General features: G+C 45.0%; 1 protein-coding gene across 1 annotated transcript; it reads right to left on the reverse strand.

Moving 5' to 3' along the window:
• Nucleotides 1–926: 926 nt before the first annotated feature.
• LOC144741311 (Na(+)/H(+) exchange regulatory cofactor NHE-RF1-like) lies at nucleotides 927–18359 on the reverse strand. The gene is given in 11 exon segments (XM_078623901.1): nucleotides 927–1064; nucleotides 1141–1267; nucleotides 2278–2319; nucleotides 3939–3967; nucleotides 3969–4088; nucleotides 5663–5713; nucleotides 5715–5747; nucleotides 5750–5829; nucleotides 17786–17885; nucleotides 17993–18133; nucleotides 18135–18359. Coding segments are annotated over 11 exon segments (1086 nt in total).
• Between the last annotated feature and the right edge of the window lie 965 nt (nucleotides 18360–19324).

Raw genomic sequence — 19324 nt, forward strand, 5'->3', positions numbered from 1 at the left:
GTAAAACATCAATAGAAATGTGTAAAAATCCCCTCCTCAAGCCATAAAAATACTCTTTATGCTTAAAATGTGACCACATTCACAGCGACTGGACGGTACAAATGACTGCTTCGACATTGGAGCAACGCTTCAGCTGAACGTACTTCCATCTCCGAGCGGCATTTTATCACAAGCTAAAAATATATATTTGATATATACAGTATTTTATGAAAGATAAGACTTTTTTTTATGATTAATTTCCCATTTAACTCCATCAGTATGTGAGGAAAACAATGAATCATCATGTGGTTCTTATACTATCGTCACATAAGAAGCAAGTGTCTACACTCAAAAAACGAATACATAAAAGATCTGGGTGGATTTAACCCAGTTGTGTGTGTGTGTGTGTGTGTGTGTGTGTGTGTGTGTGTGTGTGTGTGTGTGTGTGGTGTGTGTGTGTGTGTGTGTGTGTGTGTGTGTGTGTGTGTGTGTGTGTGTGTGTGTGTGTGTGTGTGTGTGTGTTTGACAAGACTGATTGTCAGGCTGGTTTTAAGTGTTAAGACCCATCATTGACATGATGCCCTCAAGTCATCATCGCTGGCAGAAAACTCAGGGAAAGAATGACTTATTTAAGATGCTGTTTTCTGCATCACATGAATGATATTAAAATCCATGTTTGGGTCATATTTGCTGGTGTGTGAGTGAAGCCAGTGAATTTAGTTAAACACACACACGCACACACTGTCAACATGGGTCCAGTTCTTCTTCATTATTATGAACATCGGTTGGTGTTAGTAGCATGTTACATCTACAAAATGTGGAATATCATGACATAAAGAGTTATAAGACTATATTTTCACAGAGTTTGTCATCACATTGGAATTAAAAAGGAATTCTTTGTAAGAATCACTATGAGTGTGTGTGTGACTGTGTTGGGCTGAGAGGCCCTATAGGTTGCTGAAGAGTTCGTTCTTCTTGGTCCAGTCCATTGGCGGAGCTCTCTTGTTGGAGCGTTTCTGGTGAGCGAGGTCTCGGACCTGCTGCAGCGACAGGTTGAGAGCTGGGATGGCGTCTGGGCCAAAGCCCTGAAGAGGAAGGAAACACAGAGGTTAACACACACCTCATGTGCTATGGATATAGTGTGTTCATCCTCTGACATACCTCAGGCGGGGTGTTTGCAGGCGGCGTTGTGAGCGAAGTGTTGGACGAGGCATTGGACGGAGACGGGCTGACGGACAGCTTCGAGTCCCGCACCCCCTCTGTGGTCCCTCTGCCATTCACCCTGTCGACACAAAACACTCGTCAGATCATCGTTGAATGTGCACTGAATATACATTCAACATTTGGACAGGCTGTTGTTGTACCATGTTTCGCCACAGGGAGGCGAACAGAAGACTTTTTAAAAATCCGCCCAGAGCCTCGTACAATACGACCGGCATTTATTACAGGAGCTCATCTGAGTTCATGAGTTAGTTCATGTGTAATTGATCAATTACAACACATTCCTCCAGTGAGCTGATGAAGTGACTCTTTCCCTTGTTTCCCTCTGACCTCCTCCAAGCTCGACAACTTTTTAACCACGTTTCTGTTATGTAACCAGGACGTGGAACCTGGACCTTGGCTGCTGTACAGATTACACCCCTTTGAATTATCTGGTAGGAAACAAGTGAGCGGATGGCAGCTATGATCTCCAGTTCTGTTGTTGTCATGCAGATTCACCCATCAGCTGATTAACAAAGAAGTATCAGACATTCTGCGTTGTTGTTTTTCAGGGTTCATACAGTGCAGCCTGTGTCTTGCCTGTTTCTTTGGGATTATTTTAAATTTTTTAGCAAGATTAGCAGCTTAGTCTCAATTTGAGACAGTTGATTCATTTGTGTAAACTCTGAGGTTCAACGGAAAATCACACGAAAGAAAGTTCAGTGTGGCTACGTCTTTGTGTGATTAATAACTAACCCTCAACTCTCTACAATATCCACAAGGACGGCTCCGTCTGTGGAGGGGACGCTCTGAAGCAGATCACCATCACACGCCACAGACACTCAAAACGTTACCAAGAATAATTGGTCTTAATTCTAGTAATTTTCATAATTTCACTTTAAATAAACAAAAACATTATTTTCGTTTGTAATTAGATGTTATAAAAAACACTTGCTCCACTGGGAAGTGAATATTGTAAAAAACGTATTCAGGTGATGTGGTCTTATTTTTAATTGTAAATGAGACAAATAGTCTTCGTAAGAGTTTGTGTTGTTGCAGTCAATGTTCATGTCCTGCTGCTCAATCTTACCTTGTCCCTCCATTTCTCCATTGACGACGGGCTCAGGCAGTGGACCTGTAGGCAGAAAACATACACACGAATCAGGCAAAGACGCTGACCACGACCCCCAGCACGGAGCTGGGATCTTCGCTCCCCACCACTCAGCTTGATCCTCCTACAGCTCACCTTTCAGAGGTACGAGCTGATCATCCATTATTCACACCTGCTTCATCTTCTGAGATGTTCATCACATACACCCCCCCCCCCCCACACACACACACACACACACACACACTCCCTCCACACACCTTCTACACAACGGTCAGGTTTTTTTCTCTTTTTTTACGTTTTTTTGTGATTGTAATCTGGCCCCATCATCACACAGAGGTCTGACGCATCGCTTACCTTCCATCCCGTTGCACAGCTGCCGATGACTTATGACACGACCTTCAGTATGACTTCAGACCTTTTCTGTACATCAAGTCGTCCTCATGCTAATGTGAGTGTGTGTGTGTGTGTGTGTGTGTGTGTGTGTGTGTGTGTGTGTGTGTGTGTGTGTCCTGACTCAGGCAGCAGCTTCTCTAAGTACCAGCACAGCTTCAGCTTCAGGCTGAGAGGCCACTTGGATTCAGCTCCTTGGAAAACCAAACAAAAGTGTTGTCCAGCCGTGCTGCTGTGTGAGAGGCAGCATGTGTGTGTGTGTGTGTGTGTGTGTGTGTGTGTGTGTGTGTGTGTGTGTGTGTGTGTGCATGGGGGGCGTAGATGTAAAGAGTCAGTAGTGTAGGCAGGTGCCCTCTGAGTGGGCACTGAGCAGTTACCTGGGAAACACCTCAGTGGAATCTCTCCCCCTGTGGGACATTCTTATTTCTAACGGAGGACTGGAGAACGACCAAGGTGGAAAAACACACACCTGTCGTTCCCAGAAAGGCGTCTCTGTGTCCCTTTTCACCCCACTGCACCAGAGCATTTACCTCCTCAAACAAAAGTGTGATCAGCACAGTATTTGTTCTTTTCAATTTGCATCCCTTTCTCTCATTTCTCAGGTTGCCAAGGCAACGAGTGGTTTCCCCATGTTTGCGCCCAGGGTCCAAATCAAAGACTGTGCAAGGGCTCCCTCTGGAGGATTTGTGAGGTACATCCAGCCCTATGCACAACCAGCTGACCTCTGACCAACACCAAGGGAGAGAGTCAGTTTTTTCTAGATATATTTCTGAGATTGAGTGACACGTTACAGTTTCTTATCAAACTGCAGAAACAAGACTCTTGTGACTTAGATCTGTCTGCATGTGTTTTCATGGCAGAATGACCCGAAGAAAAAAGAATGAGAGGAAGACGGACACGCAGAGATTCTGTGAGACTTTGAACTACTTTGGTGCACGTTTGAAGGGAAGAAATACTCATTTGGTGGAGCCGCTGACAGCACAGCCATCGGTGCTTTATGTAAGACTCTGGAATGGTTGTAAAAACCACTGGATTAATCTTTAACAACACATTGTAAAAACGGGTTATATCATCTGTTTTCTGTCAAACCTTCATGTTACTGTGAGTAATATGTCCCTCTGGGGAGGAACGATAAATCATAATATGGAAATACCTACGTACTTATTTCAGTCCTCAGTCCTGTGTCCCCCTGAGTGACACGTAACTAGATAATCGCAGTGGTAGAGAAGTGCTCGTCGATGTGTCCTCTCACCAGTGGAGGTGCTCAGAGGCGGGTGACACTCTGCAAGCGCTTGAAGAAGGTGTCCGTGTCGGGGTCCACCACCAGAAGACTCGTCTCATTTCCACCGGACTTTATGGCTGCGACCACTTCTGAATGTGTCTTCCCCTCCACTGGCACGCCGTTCACCTGCAGAGGAGGAGGACGACATCACTGGTTTTCTTTTGATCCCACACAGAAATGACTGTTCATTCATTTCGTTTTTCAATATCACTTTGTCTGCCAGAGGCTCCCACGTCCAGAAAATCCTGTGTACGCACGCACGCACGCACACACACACACACACACACACGCACACACCACGCACGCACGCACGCACGCACGCACGCACGCACGCACGCACGCACGCACGCACGCACGCACACGCACGCGCAGCGCACGCACGCACGCACGCACGCACGCACGCACGCACGCACGCACGCACGCACGCGCAACGCACGCACGCACGCACCACGCACACACACACACACACACACACGCGCACGCACGCACGCACACACACACACACACACACACACACACACACACACCACACACACACACACACACACGCACACACACACACACACACACACACACACACTCCTACCAACTATAACTCAGATGTCATGTTCTCATGTTGTCAGCAGTCTCGGATATAGTCAGAATTTCATCCATCAGAGACAGAGGCTGAAATAGACTAAATAAGCCTACATGTGAGGTGTCCCCCCCTCTCCACTCCCTCTGACCAGCTGACTGTTCTGGGACAAAATCACCATGGGAAAAACATGTGAGAAATGTCTCTGAGTGTGTGTGTGTGTGCGCTGAGGTCATAGGGCGGACCTGCCTGTCTGAGCCAGCCCCACAGAGGAAGCTGGACAATAGCTGCTCGGCCCAGTAACAGCAGGAACAATGGCGGTCGGCTCCCCCACAAAGCACTGCTCCTCAGTGGGTGGTGGGGCTGTCTGGGGCCCCCGTGGGGGGACTGAAGGCCCCTCGCCTGACTACTACTAATACCGGCCTTTTAATCCCACTGTCGTCATCTGATTCCTTTCTCAGTATTTTCCCCTCCATTTCATGTGGTTTGAGCGCGGTCACAAGCTCACGTGCTCGAGTCGTTTGCTCAGTGACAAACCAGCGCTTGTAGTACAGGCACAGGACATGTGATCAACAATGTTCACCACAGATCCCAGAACCTCTGAGAGGCTCATGAGGATATAGTAAAACATGAAGAACCTGCAGAGCATTCTCTCAAAACAGACAACTAACCCCAGAAGAGTTTTTTTTTCAAGTATTAATTTTACACAAACTGATGTTTATATTTTATTTTTCTGTCATCAAACTTTGTTTTTTCTCACTATACTTTCACAATTTTACATCTAGTTACTTTAATTTGTTCTTTAAATTTTGTTATTAAAGCTATTTTCATTTTTATTTATTTGTTTGTACATTTTGCACTGTTCATTAGTTTTAGTTGGTTTTTTTTTTATTTTCTTATATATCCTAATCGATTGTTATTCCTAATTTAAACACCTCTTCTACACATTCATCACACACTTTAACAGATGACTGAACCTTTCATGCCACACTAATAATAAACATCTATTTGTTATGAACTACTAGAAAATCTAAACATTTTTTTCCTTTGGGAAAGGATTAGACCTAGTTTGTCCTTGAGCATCTTCAGAATGGGATGAGTCCACCTGTGCCGGCGTCTATAGTACCTGTACAATCCTGTCTTTGGGCTGCAGACCTGCCCTCTCTGCTGGAGAGCCCCTCGTCCACTGCTCTGATGTACTGGCCAGGCCGCGGCCCCGCTCGCTGTGCAAGTTGAAGCCATATCCGTTAGCGTCTCGTTGGATCACACAGAGACGCGGGCCGCAGTTCGGCGCTCACCTCCTGAAGGAGAGAAAATAGAACTGTTAATAGCACACTTCCTTTGTGAGGATGATGAAACGTTGGAAAATACCTCGACCATGAGGTTGTGATCTGGCAGAACGAGAGGCACAAATATGACGGAGAGCTCCAGAGAATCGTTAAACCATGAAGATGACGCCCGAGGTTGAACATGCAGGTGGCTGCTGCATGCTAAGGTGCTGCACGGCCTGTTTTGAACCATCGACAGTGAATGAGAGCTGCAGTTCGACTCCACGTGACGGCAAACTGGTCGCCAGGAAGGAAGAGGGTCCTGGGTGGAGAATGAGACTGAAAGTTTGTGGAGACTAACGGGGCACTTGAGGAAGGGAGCACTTCCGGTGTGGTACGCAGCCCTTGCTTGTTTCAGCCTCCAAGAAGGACAATGGAAGTTGGGGCGGTGACCTCTGACCGCCGCCCCCGTTCGCCCCTTGTCCCCCTCCAGTAAGGATGGCAGGAAGAGTTTGAGGCCATATTGTCATCCAGGAAAAAACTCCACCGAAAAAACCCAGAACCTCCCTTCCGTTGCCTGGATGAATCAGTGTCTTTATTTAGCAGAGGAAGCTCCAGGGGTTTGTTGTCATCAAACAGGTCTTAACAGCCAGTTTGGGGTGAATTAGCGGCGCAACGGGATAGAACGGGTCAAGATGATCTTTGTCACTGTGACCGAACCTGACCTGACACTCCCTCCACATCACAGCATCTTGTGTGCACTGTCCTCCGTCTGTCCAGCCAAACACTCCAAGACAATGAACGACCTCTATAAATAAATCTGTGAACAGCTAGAACTCTATAGAAAGACTGATTGGTTCTTTCAAGGGCGTAACTGTACCGAGAGGCAATTTTCTTTCTCTCTCTCTCTCTTTCTGTCCTCTCTCGCTCTCTCTCTCTCTGTCTCTCCCTCTCACTCACACACACACACACACACACACACACGTGCATCCTGACACCAGCGATGAGCGATGGTCACCTTCACTGTGTTATGTAAGACTGTTGCTCTGAGACGACCTGTCTCCTCTGCCAAGAATGACCATTTCCCAAAACAGCTGAAAGCCTTTTCCAGAGTGAAGTGCGTTTTAACACAAACACAATGAATATGTTGAACATACAGAACAAACACTTTGGCACTTGCGTACAGTGTGGTAAGAGAAGTGGATGTAAACCTGTGGATGAAAAGTGCTTTAAACCTGCTTTCTTCTACATGGCCAGCAGAGGGGAGAAGTCAATTCTATAGATGTGTATGAGAAGATGATTTATTACCTCACTTGACATTTGATGAGTTTTATGAGTTCATCAGTTCATGGTCATTTCGTTGATTACAGTCCAATTTAGACTAAACTGGTTGATAAAGTGTGGGAGTGTGCTCAGGTGGAGCTCAGGGTGGAGCTGTGTTGTGATAACGTGGTGTTTTGCTGCTTTCATCTATGTGTAATATGTGTACTTGCTGTTTGTGTATGTGTTTATGGGAATTCTCCCTCATTTAAAAATGTCACATTCTAACTGAAAGTTAGAACAAGTTCAGTTCTTCTTCAGGGGCTTCTTCAAGAAAGTAGTTTTAAAGAAAATCCTGAGTTTGTTAAACCTGAAATGAGCACAACTTGAGCAGAATTTTCTATTATTTTTTCATGAAAACTGACAGAAATATTTGAATTCAAGTTTTGTATGTGTTAGGATGAACAAAATCAGGATTTTCACTGTTTGTTTTTTCTCAATTGTTTCTTGTTGATCCCTTGCTGCTCTACTTGTTCTGGTTCAAAAAACAAACGTACACACAGGGTACGTGAAAAGTAACTCCCCTAAAGATAAATACTTTTATAATAAAAGATAATGAATAAAATCGTGTTTAACAAATAAGGACACTCTCAATAATACTCACATTTCATTTTTTTCTGCTGTACTAAACCAAAGACTTAGAACTTAAAGGGCAACTACAGGACGTTCTGTCCTCCATCCCACAAGATTCCCACAGAAACATAAGACAAAGCATAAAGCATGCCATTAAACTCTTTCTTTTCATTTAACTTTTTCTTTCTTTAAACAAAATATAAAGGGTTTTCACCCACACTATTGTATCTGTTGTTATTTTAATAATCATTTGAAACCAAATGAAATCAAATGAATAAAAGTTCTTGTTGATGCTTGAATGTTTTCGTAGCAAAGCTACTTAGCCATTCATATTCTGCAGGTAAAGACGTCTTAAACAAGCAAAATATGACAGATGACTCTTCACAGTGTCACATGGACATAACCTGTCTGTTCTCATCACAGATGCAAAACACATCAGCAAACCAGGCCGGAGTGTCTGGAGTGTGTGTGTGTGTGTGTGTGTGTGTGTGTGTGTGTGTGTGTGTGTGTAACATCTCCTGATCAAATGAGCTGCAGATAAGAGGTGAGCAGCAGGGGTTTCACCAGGCACATACCTGATTGTACTAAATCCATACCATTAGTACATCGTATCGGAGTAATCCTTCACCTCAGCAAGGCCAGCGACACCCTTCTTTATGCATTCCAAAGTGCAGATGGCAGGAAAAACAAGTGCAGCTGCTTTTTAATTGTGCAGTTTGGTGCGGAAAGGCCTCTAAGGAACACGTCTGCTGTGTGTTTGATAATTGGGTCCTGCAGTGGACTGAGTTTTAGTCAAGCCTCAATTAACCCCAAAACGAGTCAAGATATATATTATTAAAAATCCAAACTATCAGTGTTCATGTAATGAACGCTGAACAGGTGAATATGTTTAACACTGACGGTATCCACAGTGCTACATTCGCACCAGCATACTTTGGAGTACCGTAATTACGGGAGTGTGCATCAGAAAACATCAAATGGTTCTTGAAAATGGAAGCACATTATACAAAGTAAAGAAGTGTAAAAGTAAAAAACAACCAAAAAAACATCTATCTGTAGCATTTGAAACACCCATTTGCAGTTAAAACGTAAAAGACACCGCAGCTTTCTGTTGTCCTGAGAAACTTTGAGAAAGTCCAGTTCGTCCAAGTCGGATGCTGCGGCCTCCTGCGTAGGGAGGGAGATTCTGAGCAAAGACAACAGAGGAGGGTTTGGTGTACGAGGAGGAGTGGAGAGCTGAAGAATCTTCCACATGCGTCTGAAATCTGAGGAATCTGCTGAACACACACAAAGCTGGAGGCTCATCAAGAACGACCGGCTGCTTCACAGAGCAACACGTGGAAAAACACTGTAAAGCCGTACCGCTGCTTTGATGTAATATCTGCTGCTGTGAGCCTCCTCATTATAATCATTTATTACACACTACTGCAGTACTGCACTTGAGTTTGTATTTACAGTATGGCCCTGTTTCTATATTCTTTTACTGCACATTTAATATTCATCTATTTTCAACAGCAGTCAGCGGCAAAATGAGCTGAACATAAAGATTCACAGGACTCAGGAGAAGGTACAAACAGAACATTCAGGGAGTGTTACTGTAAATTACTCACTGATAACCCCTACACACACACACCCACACACACACAAAAATCAGGCTCACAGTGAAAACAGAGTGATACTGAAGAACCTTATCTGTTGCTGAAACTCATCCACACTGAACGATTGCCTCAGAACATTCGTGGACTTCTTCCTCTGATTCTTTCTTTCCTGCACAAAAACTTCTCACATATCTGTTAGTAGGACGTGGACTGTGAGGAGGACATGGACTGAGGAGGACGTGGGACTGAGGAGGACGTGGACTGAGGAGGACGTGGACTGAGGAGGACGTGGACTGAGGAGGACGTGCAGCAGCACAAACAGTGATTCTATATGTGCAGTGGTAAACCTCTGACAGGTTGCACACATAAACACACTCTACTGCGTCTAACCGACTGTGACTTTGAGGTCAAAGTGTTGTAGTTCCCTGTTGTGTGACTAGTGTTCCTCTTGGCCCAGAAAACACGTTTTTAGGTGACACTCTTTCAGTGACACAAACTTTCCCTTGGTGGAGGGAAGTGTTTAACAGGAACTGTTGACACATCTTCCCTCAATGTGCTTCTCTGCTCTGGCTCAACTTCCGGACATGAAAGAGAAATCAATATGCAGAGGCACCAAACATACACACACACCACACACACACACACACACAAAGACATCCAAAGGACATCCATTAGTCGGCATCTAGGGGATAAATGAATAAAATAACAACAAATCTTAATGGGATGACTCATGATACATGGTCTGACACATTGGATGGATAAAGACTGAGGACCTTCACTAATGTGTTGCATCTACTCACATCTTTGTATACATGAAACATAAAAATAGGTTGAAGCTTGATTTATTTTGACTTATTTTTATGCATTGTTTTTTTTTGTCATATACGAAATGGTTCTTATTGTTGACCCTCCTGAAAACAGAACCAAATCAAAAAAACGAAACGAGTGAAATGAAATGAAACGAAATGAGTTTTAAGGCTCTAATATGATTGAAATGTTCACTTTACACTGTACTCATAACTTTTTCTACACCTGCCTTTACCTGAGCAGGTTCACTTATGACTGTTTTCAATCTCCAGTATGATTGAAATAAACATTACATATAAATAACTTCTGATTTTGTCCATGAGGCAGGTTTGTTTGGGGATGGGGTGTTCAATGATTTATTGATTTATTTAATGGCCAATCAACCACGTGTGCCTGAAGGCTGGGACACGTGGGGCCCCCGAGGCTCCAGTCATATCTAGCCTGTGCGTTCAATTTACAACTGAGTCTGCAGCTCGACGGTACTCATGACGACGGTTTAGCAGACAACACTGCACTACGGCCATTTTGGATTCTGAACCGGGGGTCAGACTGAGGTCCAGGTGAGGGGTGAGGGGAAGCTGAATGTGAAAGAAGGAATGAAGCTGACAACATAAACTATTTGTATATCTGAATCTATCTTTCACTCATTCCACAGATTCCGTAACTGATTTACATTCTAGAAAATATTTAAATTCAATCTCACAACAATCAAACCTGTTAACTATTGATAAACTGGTGTTTCCATTCATTTCATAACGATTAGCCTTTTACAGCCGTCAATCATTCTATCAGCTGTCGTTAATATTCTACAGACTGAAGCAGCAAAAAACTGTCGCGTGGACACGTTCAGGCATGTTGACGGCGGTGAACCTAATCGGCTGTCATGTACAAAGAACCTCCGCATCATATTTGTGTCAAAACATCTATCGTAGCAATTATCAAACGCTGTCGAGTGCAGCTTGTCTCGCTTCGTGGCGCTGGACTGTCTCCGCTGCTCGAAGCCTTTGGCAGCAGAGGAACAAGCTCTTGGTTTGAATACCAATCGCTCCAAAACCAACTCAAGAGCTCATTTTCTATTCTACAAACACAACACAAAGATGACGTTCTTTCCTCGGTGTGTGTGTGTCAGTTTACAGCCTCTCCGCCCAGAGGCTGGTGTAACCACTGCTGTCGACTTGTTTCTGGTTTTCCTCAGGAAGCAGCAATGACCGCAAGATAAGACAGTTGCAGTGCAAAGTTCGACAAGTGAAGCTGCAGCAGCTGTTTTTAACCCCGCTAACGTCCTCAATCACAAAACTGCCCTCAAATATCTTCTAAAATCAGTTTCTAGGCTGAACCGTCAATTCACCTGAAAAAAGAGAACAGATAATTATTGTATAATTAAGATAATAATAAGATAATTAAGAAGGTCCCTAATTCACTTCCTGGCCTGGGATCTTTCTATGTAGAGTTTGCATGCTCTCCCTGTGTCTGTGGGGGTTCTCTCCAGGTATTCCGGCTTCTCCCACCTCCAAAAGCACCTGGTCACTCTAAATTGTCCTTAGTTGTGAGAGTGTGTGTGTGTGTGTGTGCGAATGGTTGCTGTCCTTCGTGTAGCCCTGTACCATGAGCTGGCGACTTGTCAAGGATGTACCCCACCATTTGGTCTTGGCTATAAGCGGCAGAAAATGAATGAAAGAGTTGCTGTTATTAACTCTTTCTTCATCTACTGTTGTTACACACAACACACACACAACAGCTTTGTTCTATGCTGTGTGTTGGCAAAAAGAAAGAGCTCTGCAAAGACATTTGTGTTAACCAGAATGAATCTTACAGACGCTCGCGATCCTCAGACTTCCGACTCGATTATTCAGACAAAGAAAGAAATTAAAGTCATGCACGATTGTGTTTGATGTCAATTAGAGTGAATCAGGAAGCTTGGGTCCCTTTTCATACATATTCAAATAAAGCTTGTTACTGATAGAGCATCTTAAAAGGTGATTTTAAAGTTTCACCAAAGAGCTCTGACCTCTGACCCTCACAGGCACCAATGTTGACTGTGTTTCCCAGACTGATTCACTGGATCTGCCAGGTTAGGAGCTGCTATCCAACGCCGAGGGCTCTGTGAGTGTGTGTGCATGTATGACGTGTACCTACAGCTCGTCCGACGTCTATTACTGCAACATTCACATAACTGTTCTGGATGCACAAACGAATATAAGCAAATGTAATATGAGAGAGAAGCTTCTGTGTGTGTTTGTGTGTGTGTGTGGTGTGTGTGTGTGTGTGTGTGTGTGTGTGTGTGAGTGTGTGTGTGTGTGTGCAAACAGCTGCTTAGCTGCACTGATAAGAGCAGTAACCTGCAGATGATCAGCTGTCACACTCAGCTGCGTCTCTTTGCACCGTCTGATGACAGCGACAGTCATGAGTTCTGCTTCAATGAACCTCTGTGATCAGCAGAAGGTGACACGCTGCCGGCAGTGCGGTTACTCAGTGACATGTAAACTCATAGGCGCCACAGCCTTGTGAGTGTCATGCAGTTTTTAACCGAGATTACAACCTCAAGGACAAACGCAATAAATGTTTGATGGCGTCGCCAGCGTGAACCTGGCTCCTTTCTGACCACCGTTTTTGTCTAGTACGTAGAGCGCACCACTCTCTCAAGCAGGACAGGGGAGGTGGATTTCAAGCTGGACGGATGAAGCAGCTGTGGTGCAGGCAGAGAAAGGAACAAAGCAGCCTACTGTCCCCCCGACACACACACCCCTAGTCCACTCAAGATAGGACAAACTGACTCTACGAAAGACAACAAAGAAACACTCAACTGAAGGTTTCAGTTACAATCGACTCTTTGGGGGGGGGGGGGAACTAAAGGTCTTCATTACCACAGAGGCCGTGCTGAACGAACCGTGGAAATGGAGTTAGCGGGTTCCGTCTGTCCTTCGGGACCCCGTCCTCCCCTCAGGCTAATCTTCAGACTAATAAACGCAAGAGATCAGCACAGTGGCCGACTGACGGTTTAAATCTAATCACAGCCGAGGTTTTATTTTAAGGGAATAAGTCTGAAATAGTAGGCCATTCTTTTTGAAAATAAGCCATTATGTGCTCTAATGTGTGTGCTGTAACTCAGAAACTCAGTGTCAGAGATCAGCAAAAGCTCTGATGAGCAGAGGAGACACAACACTCAACCTGTCGGGTTTTTCAGTCACCACAGGGTAAAACAAAGTGACCGTGACCATGAATGTTTCCCACGACTCCCAGGTGGAGGCAAATAATGAGAGTGAAGGCATTTTCTAACAGTAGAAAGTGTTGAATGACCAGAAAAGAAACAGATACTTCATTACAGCATCAGTGCATTCATTCCCACGTTTTCCTCCTCAGGGTTCCTCCTCTTTTTTAAATCTATATATGTCCGTAAAACAGCCAGGTAATGTTTTTGGTTCATTAATTGTTCAGATGTTTGGTGTTTGGCTGCTCATGTGCAGTAGTTCCATCAGGACCACAGTGAACAGACCAAACTGGAAACAAATACTACGACTGCAGATACTTCAGATGCTTTTTCAAATGTTTCATCAACTTATGCTGGGAAATGAGGTGAGGTGAAGGTTGGGTTATTTCAGGGAGACCGCCGAGTCATTTCCCCGCCTCCGTCTCGTGGCCGGGGTGCGGCCCTTTGGCTCATTGTCCGTCAGGGGTGGTGAACCTTTGGCAGCGTGAATGTGGCATTGTCCAGGATCCCATGGGACCCAGTCACCCAGCAGCAGCAGCAGCAGCAGCAGCAGCACCCACACTCACAGGGTTCAGGTTCAGACCCTGACCTGGCCCACGGGGGTGGTGGGACAACGCTGCTATTGTGTGGCACTGGCGTCACGAAGATGTCTCAGTTAGAGAGTTATGATTTGTATAGATGATAAATCAGCTGATTATATTCACATTAGACTCTTGTCGACCGTGGTCACAGCCGTTTCATGTGATACTCAGGTCAGACTCTCTGACATTTAAAAACATGTGAACATTCGTTGATATTAAAAAAGGCCAAAGAGGGTTTGGGTCTCTGGTGCACCATCGTTTCCTGTCCCTGTTCGACTTTCTGCTCCACTTAGGAACATGTCCTAGGTGTGTGTCTGTGTTTCTCTCGCTGGTTTGGAAAATCACACATCCAATGATGTGTTCAGTTGAATAGCGTGTCCAGTTGAGTTTGAGTTAAATCCTGAGAAACCGCACACACACACACACACACACAAACCACACACACACACACAAAACCACACACACACCCTGCCCTGTCGTGCACCATTTCCACAGGAACACAACCCCGCAGTCCAACAAAAGGTGAAGGAAGGGTGACTCCAAAACGCTGTCACATGCAGCACAAACACACACGTATGGACAACACGTGCACGCCCATGTGTTCGCCCGATGCCAGTCAGCCGACGAGTACGAGTGTATCTGATCCTGTCGGACAAACACAATGTTGTGCACTTTATTAGTCAAACAGAGTGTGAACAATACGCAGCTTTGTGTCGGAGGATTCACTGAAAGTAAAACTGCTTGCAGCTGGAAATATTGTTCACTTGTTCTCAGACCCACGTGATGTTTAACTGGCATCTGTGACATTTTATGATTTCATGATGCCTGTCACATCCACTCAGCTGCTCCAGGTAAACAAATCATCGTGTGTGACGACCTCAGCTACTGTTTGTTCTGCTGCTATGGGAGCTGCCAAGCAGTGCTGCTGCTTGATAAATCAGATTTTCATTGTTAGTATGTGCTAGAAGAATGTTTTTTAAAATTGTCTAATGGCAATAAATATAGGGAAAGTGTGTGTATATTTGACCTATCAAACAGTGAATGTGTCCTATTCAGTGTATGCCATTCAGCTTCAAGACTATTTGGCGTTGGGCACGGCTGAGACTTGAGGACATGTGGAAATTTTTGACAATCTTGTTGCTGCGGTACGAAGATCCGCTCGCTTTCAGATACTATCGCTTGAAGTAAACAAAGAAAAACACTTTTAACGGGAACAAAACAAAACACAGCACTGAGTCTCCTCATATCATGCTGGACTATTGAAGGGAGGATTGAGACGACAATGAGGCGTAATCACTCACAACAATGGCAGGAAACGTGCACAGGCGTCCTGCGTTCTGAGGAAGGCCGAGAGTCCCATGGACAGCAGCAGCAGGGAGTCAGGAACACACATCTGACCAGCGGAGGTGTGGCCATTCTTCCTTCAGTCATCATAGAAAGCTGGTGTTTGACTTAGTCTCAGGGTTGACTCAGGGTTTGATTTAGTCAAACCCTGAGTTGCATCACAGTGCTTAAAATATGTGCATGAATTCTCTTCATTATCCCTTTTGGTATAAATTCCACACAACTACAAATACTAATTATTTTTGACCGTCACTGCTAATTCCATTTTTTCACACCTCCCCTGCGCCTCTCTCATTCTCGCCTAACTTTAGCGCGACAGAGGCATACACACTCCGCGTGCACCGACTGCACACAGCATCAGTGTAACCATGGAAACCTATAGTGAGTTTCCTCGGCATCCGGAAAAAAAGGGCGGCACTGTTCGAACCCTCTTTTGTCTTGCTTCAAAGATGAGGCCAGACAGGCGGGGTGCAGACGTCAGTGTGACTGCTAGCGTGTGTGTGTGTGTCACCGGAAACAGGAATGCTGGACAGGATGTCGAGAGAAAAATTCCTGAGGACACTGGAGTTAGTGCAAACACACGCAGACTGTAGAAGACGCAGAAGTTTGTGAGCTTCACTGCGTCGTCCATCACAGCTACACTTTCATATAAACACAACACAAATCAAAACTGTTCAAACATCTTTGCTCCACATAGAAAAATTTGTGAGCGTGTCGGAATGAGTGTGATAATAATAATAAAAAAAAAGAGTTTGTGGCATTGTTCTCCTCAGTGTAGCCTACCAGTGTGTGAGTTCAACCACAGCTTCGTGTGCCATCTGTGGAGTGTGTGGAGAGCAAACCTGGGAACAATTGGTGTGTATTCTCAGGACAAACAACACAAACCCAGCAGTGCTCAAGTGCTGTGCACAAGTGTAGAGCCTCCCTCTCTCCATGTGAGGGGCATAAATTGCTTGTAAAGAAAGTTCATTTTAAAATGCCCACAGGCGTAAAAAAAAACAGCTCATTACGTAACACTGAGGATGTAAGCAGGCGATGAGAGGATATAAATGTCAGCTTCAGGCACTACAACATGACATCTCAGCTGAGGGGACACCTTCTTTGAGACTAGACAACGTTTAAAGACAATTTTAATCGCCAACAATTGTGCAAACACACAAATGACTGTCAAAGGTCACGCACTGTTTCACAAGGATGCATGTGTTTTTAAAACAAATCCAGTCTCCACCTCTTCCCCTGCATGTCCACAGCTCCCTGGGGCTCCACCCGACACTGACGGACAGAGAACCTTTGGCCAGAGTTGAAAGCAACTCAGCTATTTGGAAACAGTTCATTCTTCGAAACAAGTTCATGAAAACAATGACTGAGAGACGCAGCTGTAATGCCGTTAAAGCTGATTGATACTATTACAGCCATTGAGCATGAAAGTGATGCACTTTTCAGGCACTCTCAAAGGCCTTCACCATTACACCTACACTGTTATTTGTACTTAATGCTCAGGGATTTAACTTCCAGGTGGATTGATCCTGCCAAACATTCTGTCAATGATGTCAGAGCATTTGGACAGTCTGCTGGCTCTGGACATGAAGGCTCGTCCTCCCACCTACAACCCAGTTCAACGCGTCAGACACAGACACAAACAGCTGCGGGGGGTAAACATGCTGGGTGCAGAGACGGGGCACAGAAGTTAGAGGGACCCTCCTCTGCTGAACGTCGTCATAATGAATCCGGGTCTGGAGCTCACAGCCGGTGTGCAGCACGAAAAATACAAGCAGACAGCAGCAAGTGGCCTCTGTGGAGGGGGAATGTGGCCATAAGGGTTTACACAAAAAGACCAAGAATAATTGCGTGGAGAGACACGAAAAGAAAGAGACACCGTAAACTACTTCCTAGTGTGGTTTGTCATGGTCGCTTTTTAGGCAACTAAAACTCATTTCAGCTACATTTGTTACAAACAGTTGTCAGATGTTTGAGATGCAGGGGGAAACACATTACATTTCCAAGAGGATGAAGTTGGATATTTGTGTGAGTCTTGACACCTGGGGGCCTGTTCCAGAGCAGGTTTGTAAAGAAAAACTTCAGTTAATTAAAACTGACATGAGGAAAACTACAGAATGCTAATTTCAGAGTTACTGATAAACTGAATTCAAACATAGGAAACTTTAAAGACCTTTGGTTTGGACTTCTGTCAGTTTACATGAAAAAAATACTTGAAAATTGCAGTTTTCTTTATTTGAGGATTTGAACAAACGTTTCACTCTGATCATTCAAATACTTCTAACATCCAATATCCATGAATAGAGTCTGCAAAAACTGAATGAAGGAAAACTGCATTCTTCTTATTTGATTTCTTCCAGTTTAGGTGAAAATTGAGCTGAAAACGCTGCAGTTCTCATTTCAAGATGAACAAACTTCACTTCAACCTACTTTGTGGAATAGTAGTTGCAGATTCTCTCAGACTCTCTGCAGGCACCCATTCGTGTGGTGGTGCGTTCAGGGAACTTTCATGTCAAGGCCTTCCGTAAGTGACTAAACTTGTCCTGGACTCACTCACCTTCTCCGAGTTGATGCTCAGCTTCTTCCCGACCAGCCCATGGATCTCTCCGTCGCTCTCCGGTTCCGGTGTGGTCTCCCGGGGGCTCCCACCTCGCTCCTGCCGCTGCTCCTCCTCCTCCTCCTCCTCCGCATCGCTCCCTGGGCTCTCCGCTCATCCCCGTTCTGTGACCCACCGACCGGCACGTGCTCCTCCTCTTCCACCTCCTCCTCCTCGTCGAACGGTAACGGAACACCGTCGGAGGCAAACTCCTTCTGACACTTGATGTTGTGTTTCTTTAGCAGCTGCTCCGTGTCCGGGTCCACCACGACGAGCTCCAGGCGGCCCGCGGTGGCCCGTATCCGGGGACACAACCCGCTGGTGGCTCTCGTTATCCACGTCCTCCCCGTTGACGAACACCAGTCGGTCCCCGGCGCGGAGCCCGGAGACTTCCGCCGGGCTGTCGGGCTCCACTAGCCGAATAAACTGCCCGGTCTTCCCCTTTTCTCCGTGGAGGTGGAAGCCGTAGCCGTTGTCCCCCTTCTCCAGGACACACAACCGGGGCCGCAGACTCTGGCTCTTGCTCGGCATGTTGAGCTCCGTCCGTCGCCGTCAACCTGTTGCTGGCTCCAGAAACGACCAGAAGTCGGATGCAGCTGCGGAGGGGGGAGGCGGGTGTAAGTAAGTGGTACCCCGCTGAAAAAAGAAAAAAAACAACACCCCCGCCCTCTTTGGAGAGATACCACACCGTTTATCTGTAAGCACTGTCACAAACAGGCGAGTGGGTTTAATGTTTGATCGGGGGCTCCACGCCTGCTGGTGACCTCACCGGACTCGTCCAGGTACATTGAGCCGAGTAGGAGTCTCTGTCTCCCGCCTCCCTGCGACCAAAGTCCGCTCAGGAAGAGGGAGGTGCGTTCACGGACCAGCCCAGCTGAGAATGTAGGAAATCCACCAATCATTAAAATAAATAAATGAATAAATAAACAAATAACAAACCTTTAAAATGTTTTTATCATTTCCACTCGATCTTGCTTTTCTTTCCTTCTTTATTTATTGATTGATTGATTTGTCATCATGATGATTTAAAGTACATACTTGACATTGTGTTATAAATCACAAAGACTTTTGTTTATTGCCTGGGTGCGTTTAGGGGTTTCGGCAGAATGTAGTAATCCAATTTTGTGTATGGTTAAAACAAAATATCACTTTCATCAGCATGCATCGTTTCTGACATGTTTTGATTACTTTGTGATATACATAAGACATTCTGGGCCAAGCCATTTAAAAAAAATACCCCATTATCTCATGAAAACAACGAAACCCCAAATCCTTTCGCAAAGAAAGTCTTAAAGTGTTTATTCAGTATATAACATTTATTTTTAATAATTAAATTTTGAATAAAGCGACACATAGAATTCTGAGTTCATACACCTAAAAAGAAAAAAAGGATTAAGATATTGATTCATGGCTTCTTTTTTTTCCTCAACAGATACTCAACCAAAGTTTGAAACTACACCATAGTGTGTCTCTCCATAATCTGACAGATATTCCTT

Source organism: Lampetra planeri, unplaced genomic scaffold (assembly GCF_965212315.1).
Source record: "Lampetra planeri unplaced genomic scaffold, kcLamPlan1.2.h2 scaffold_501, whole genome shotgun sequence".
Lineage (NCBI taxonomy): Eukaryota > Metazoa > Chordata > Hyperoartia > Petromyzontiformes > Petromyzontidae > Lampetra > Lampetra planeri.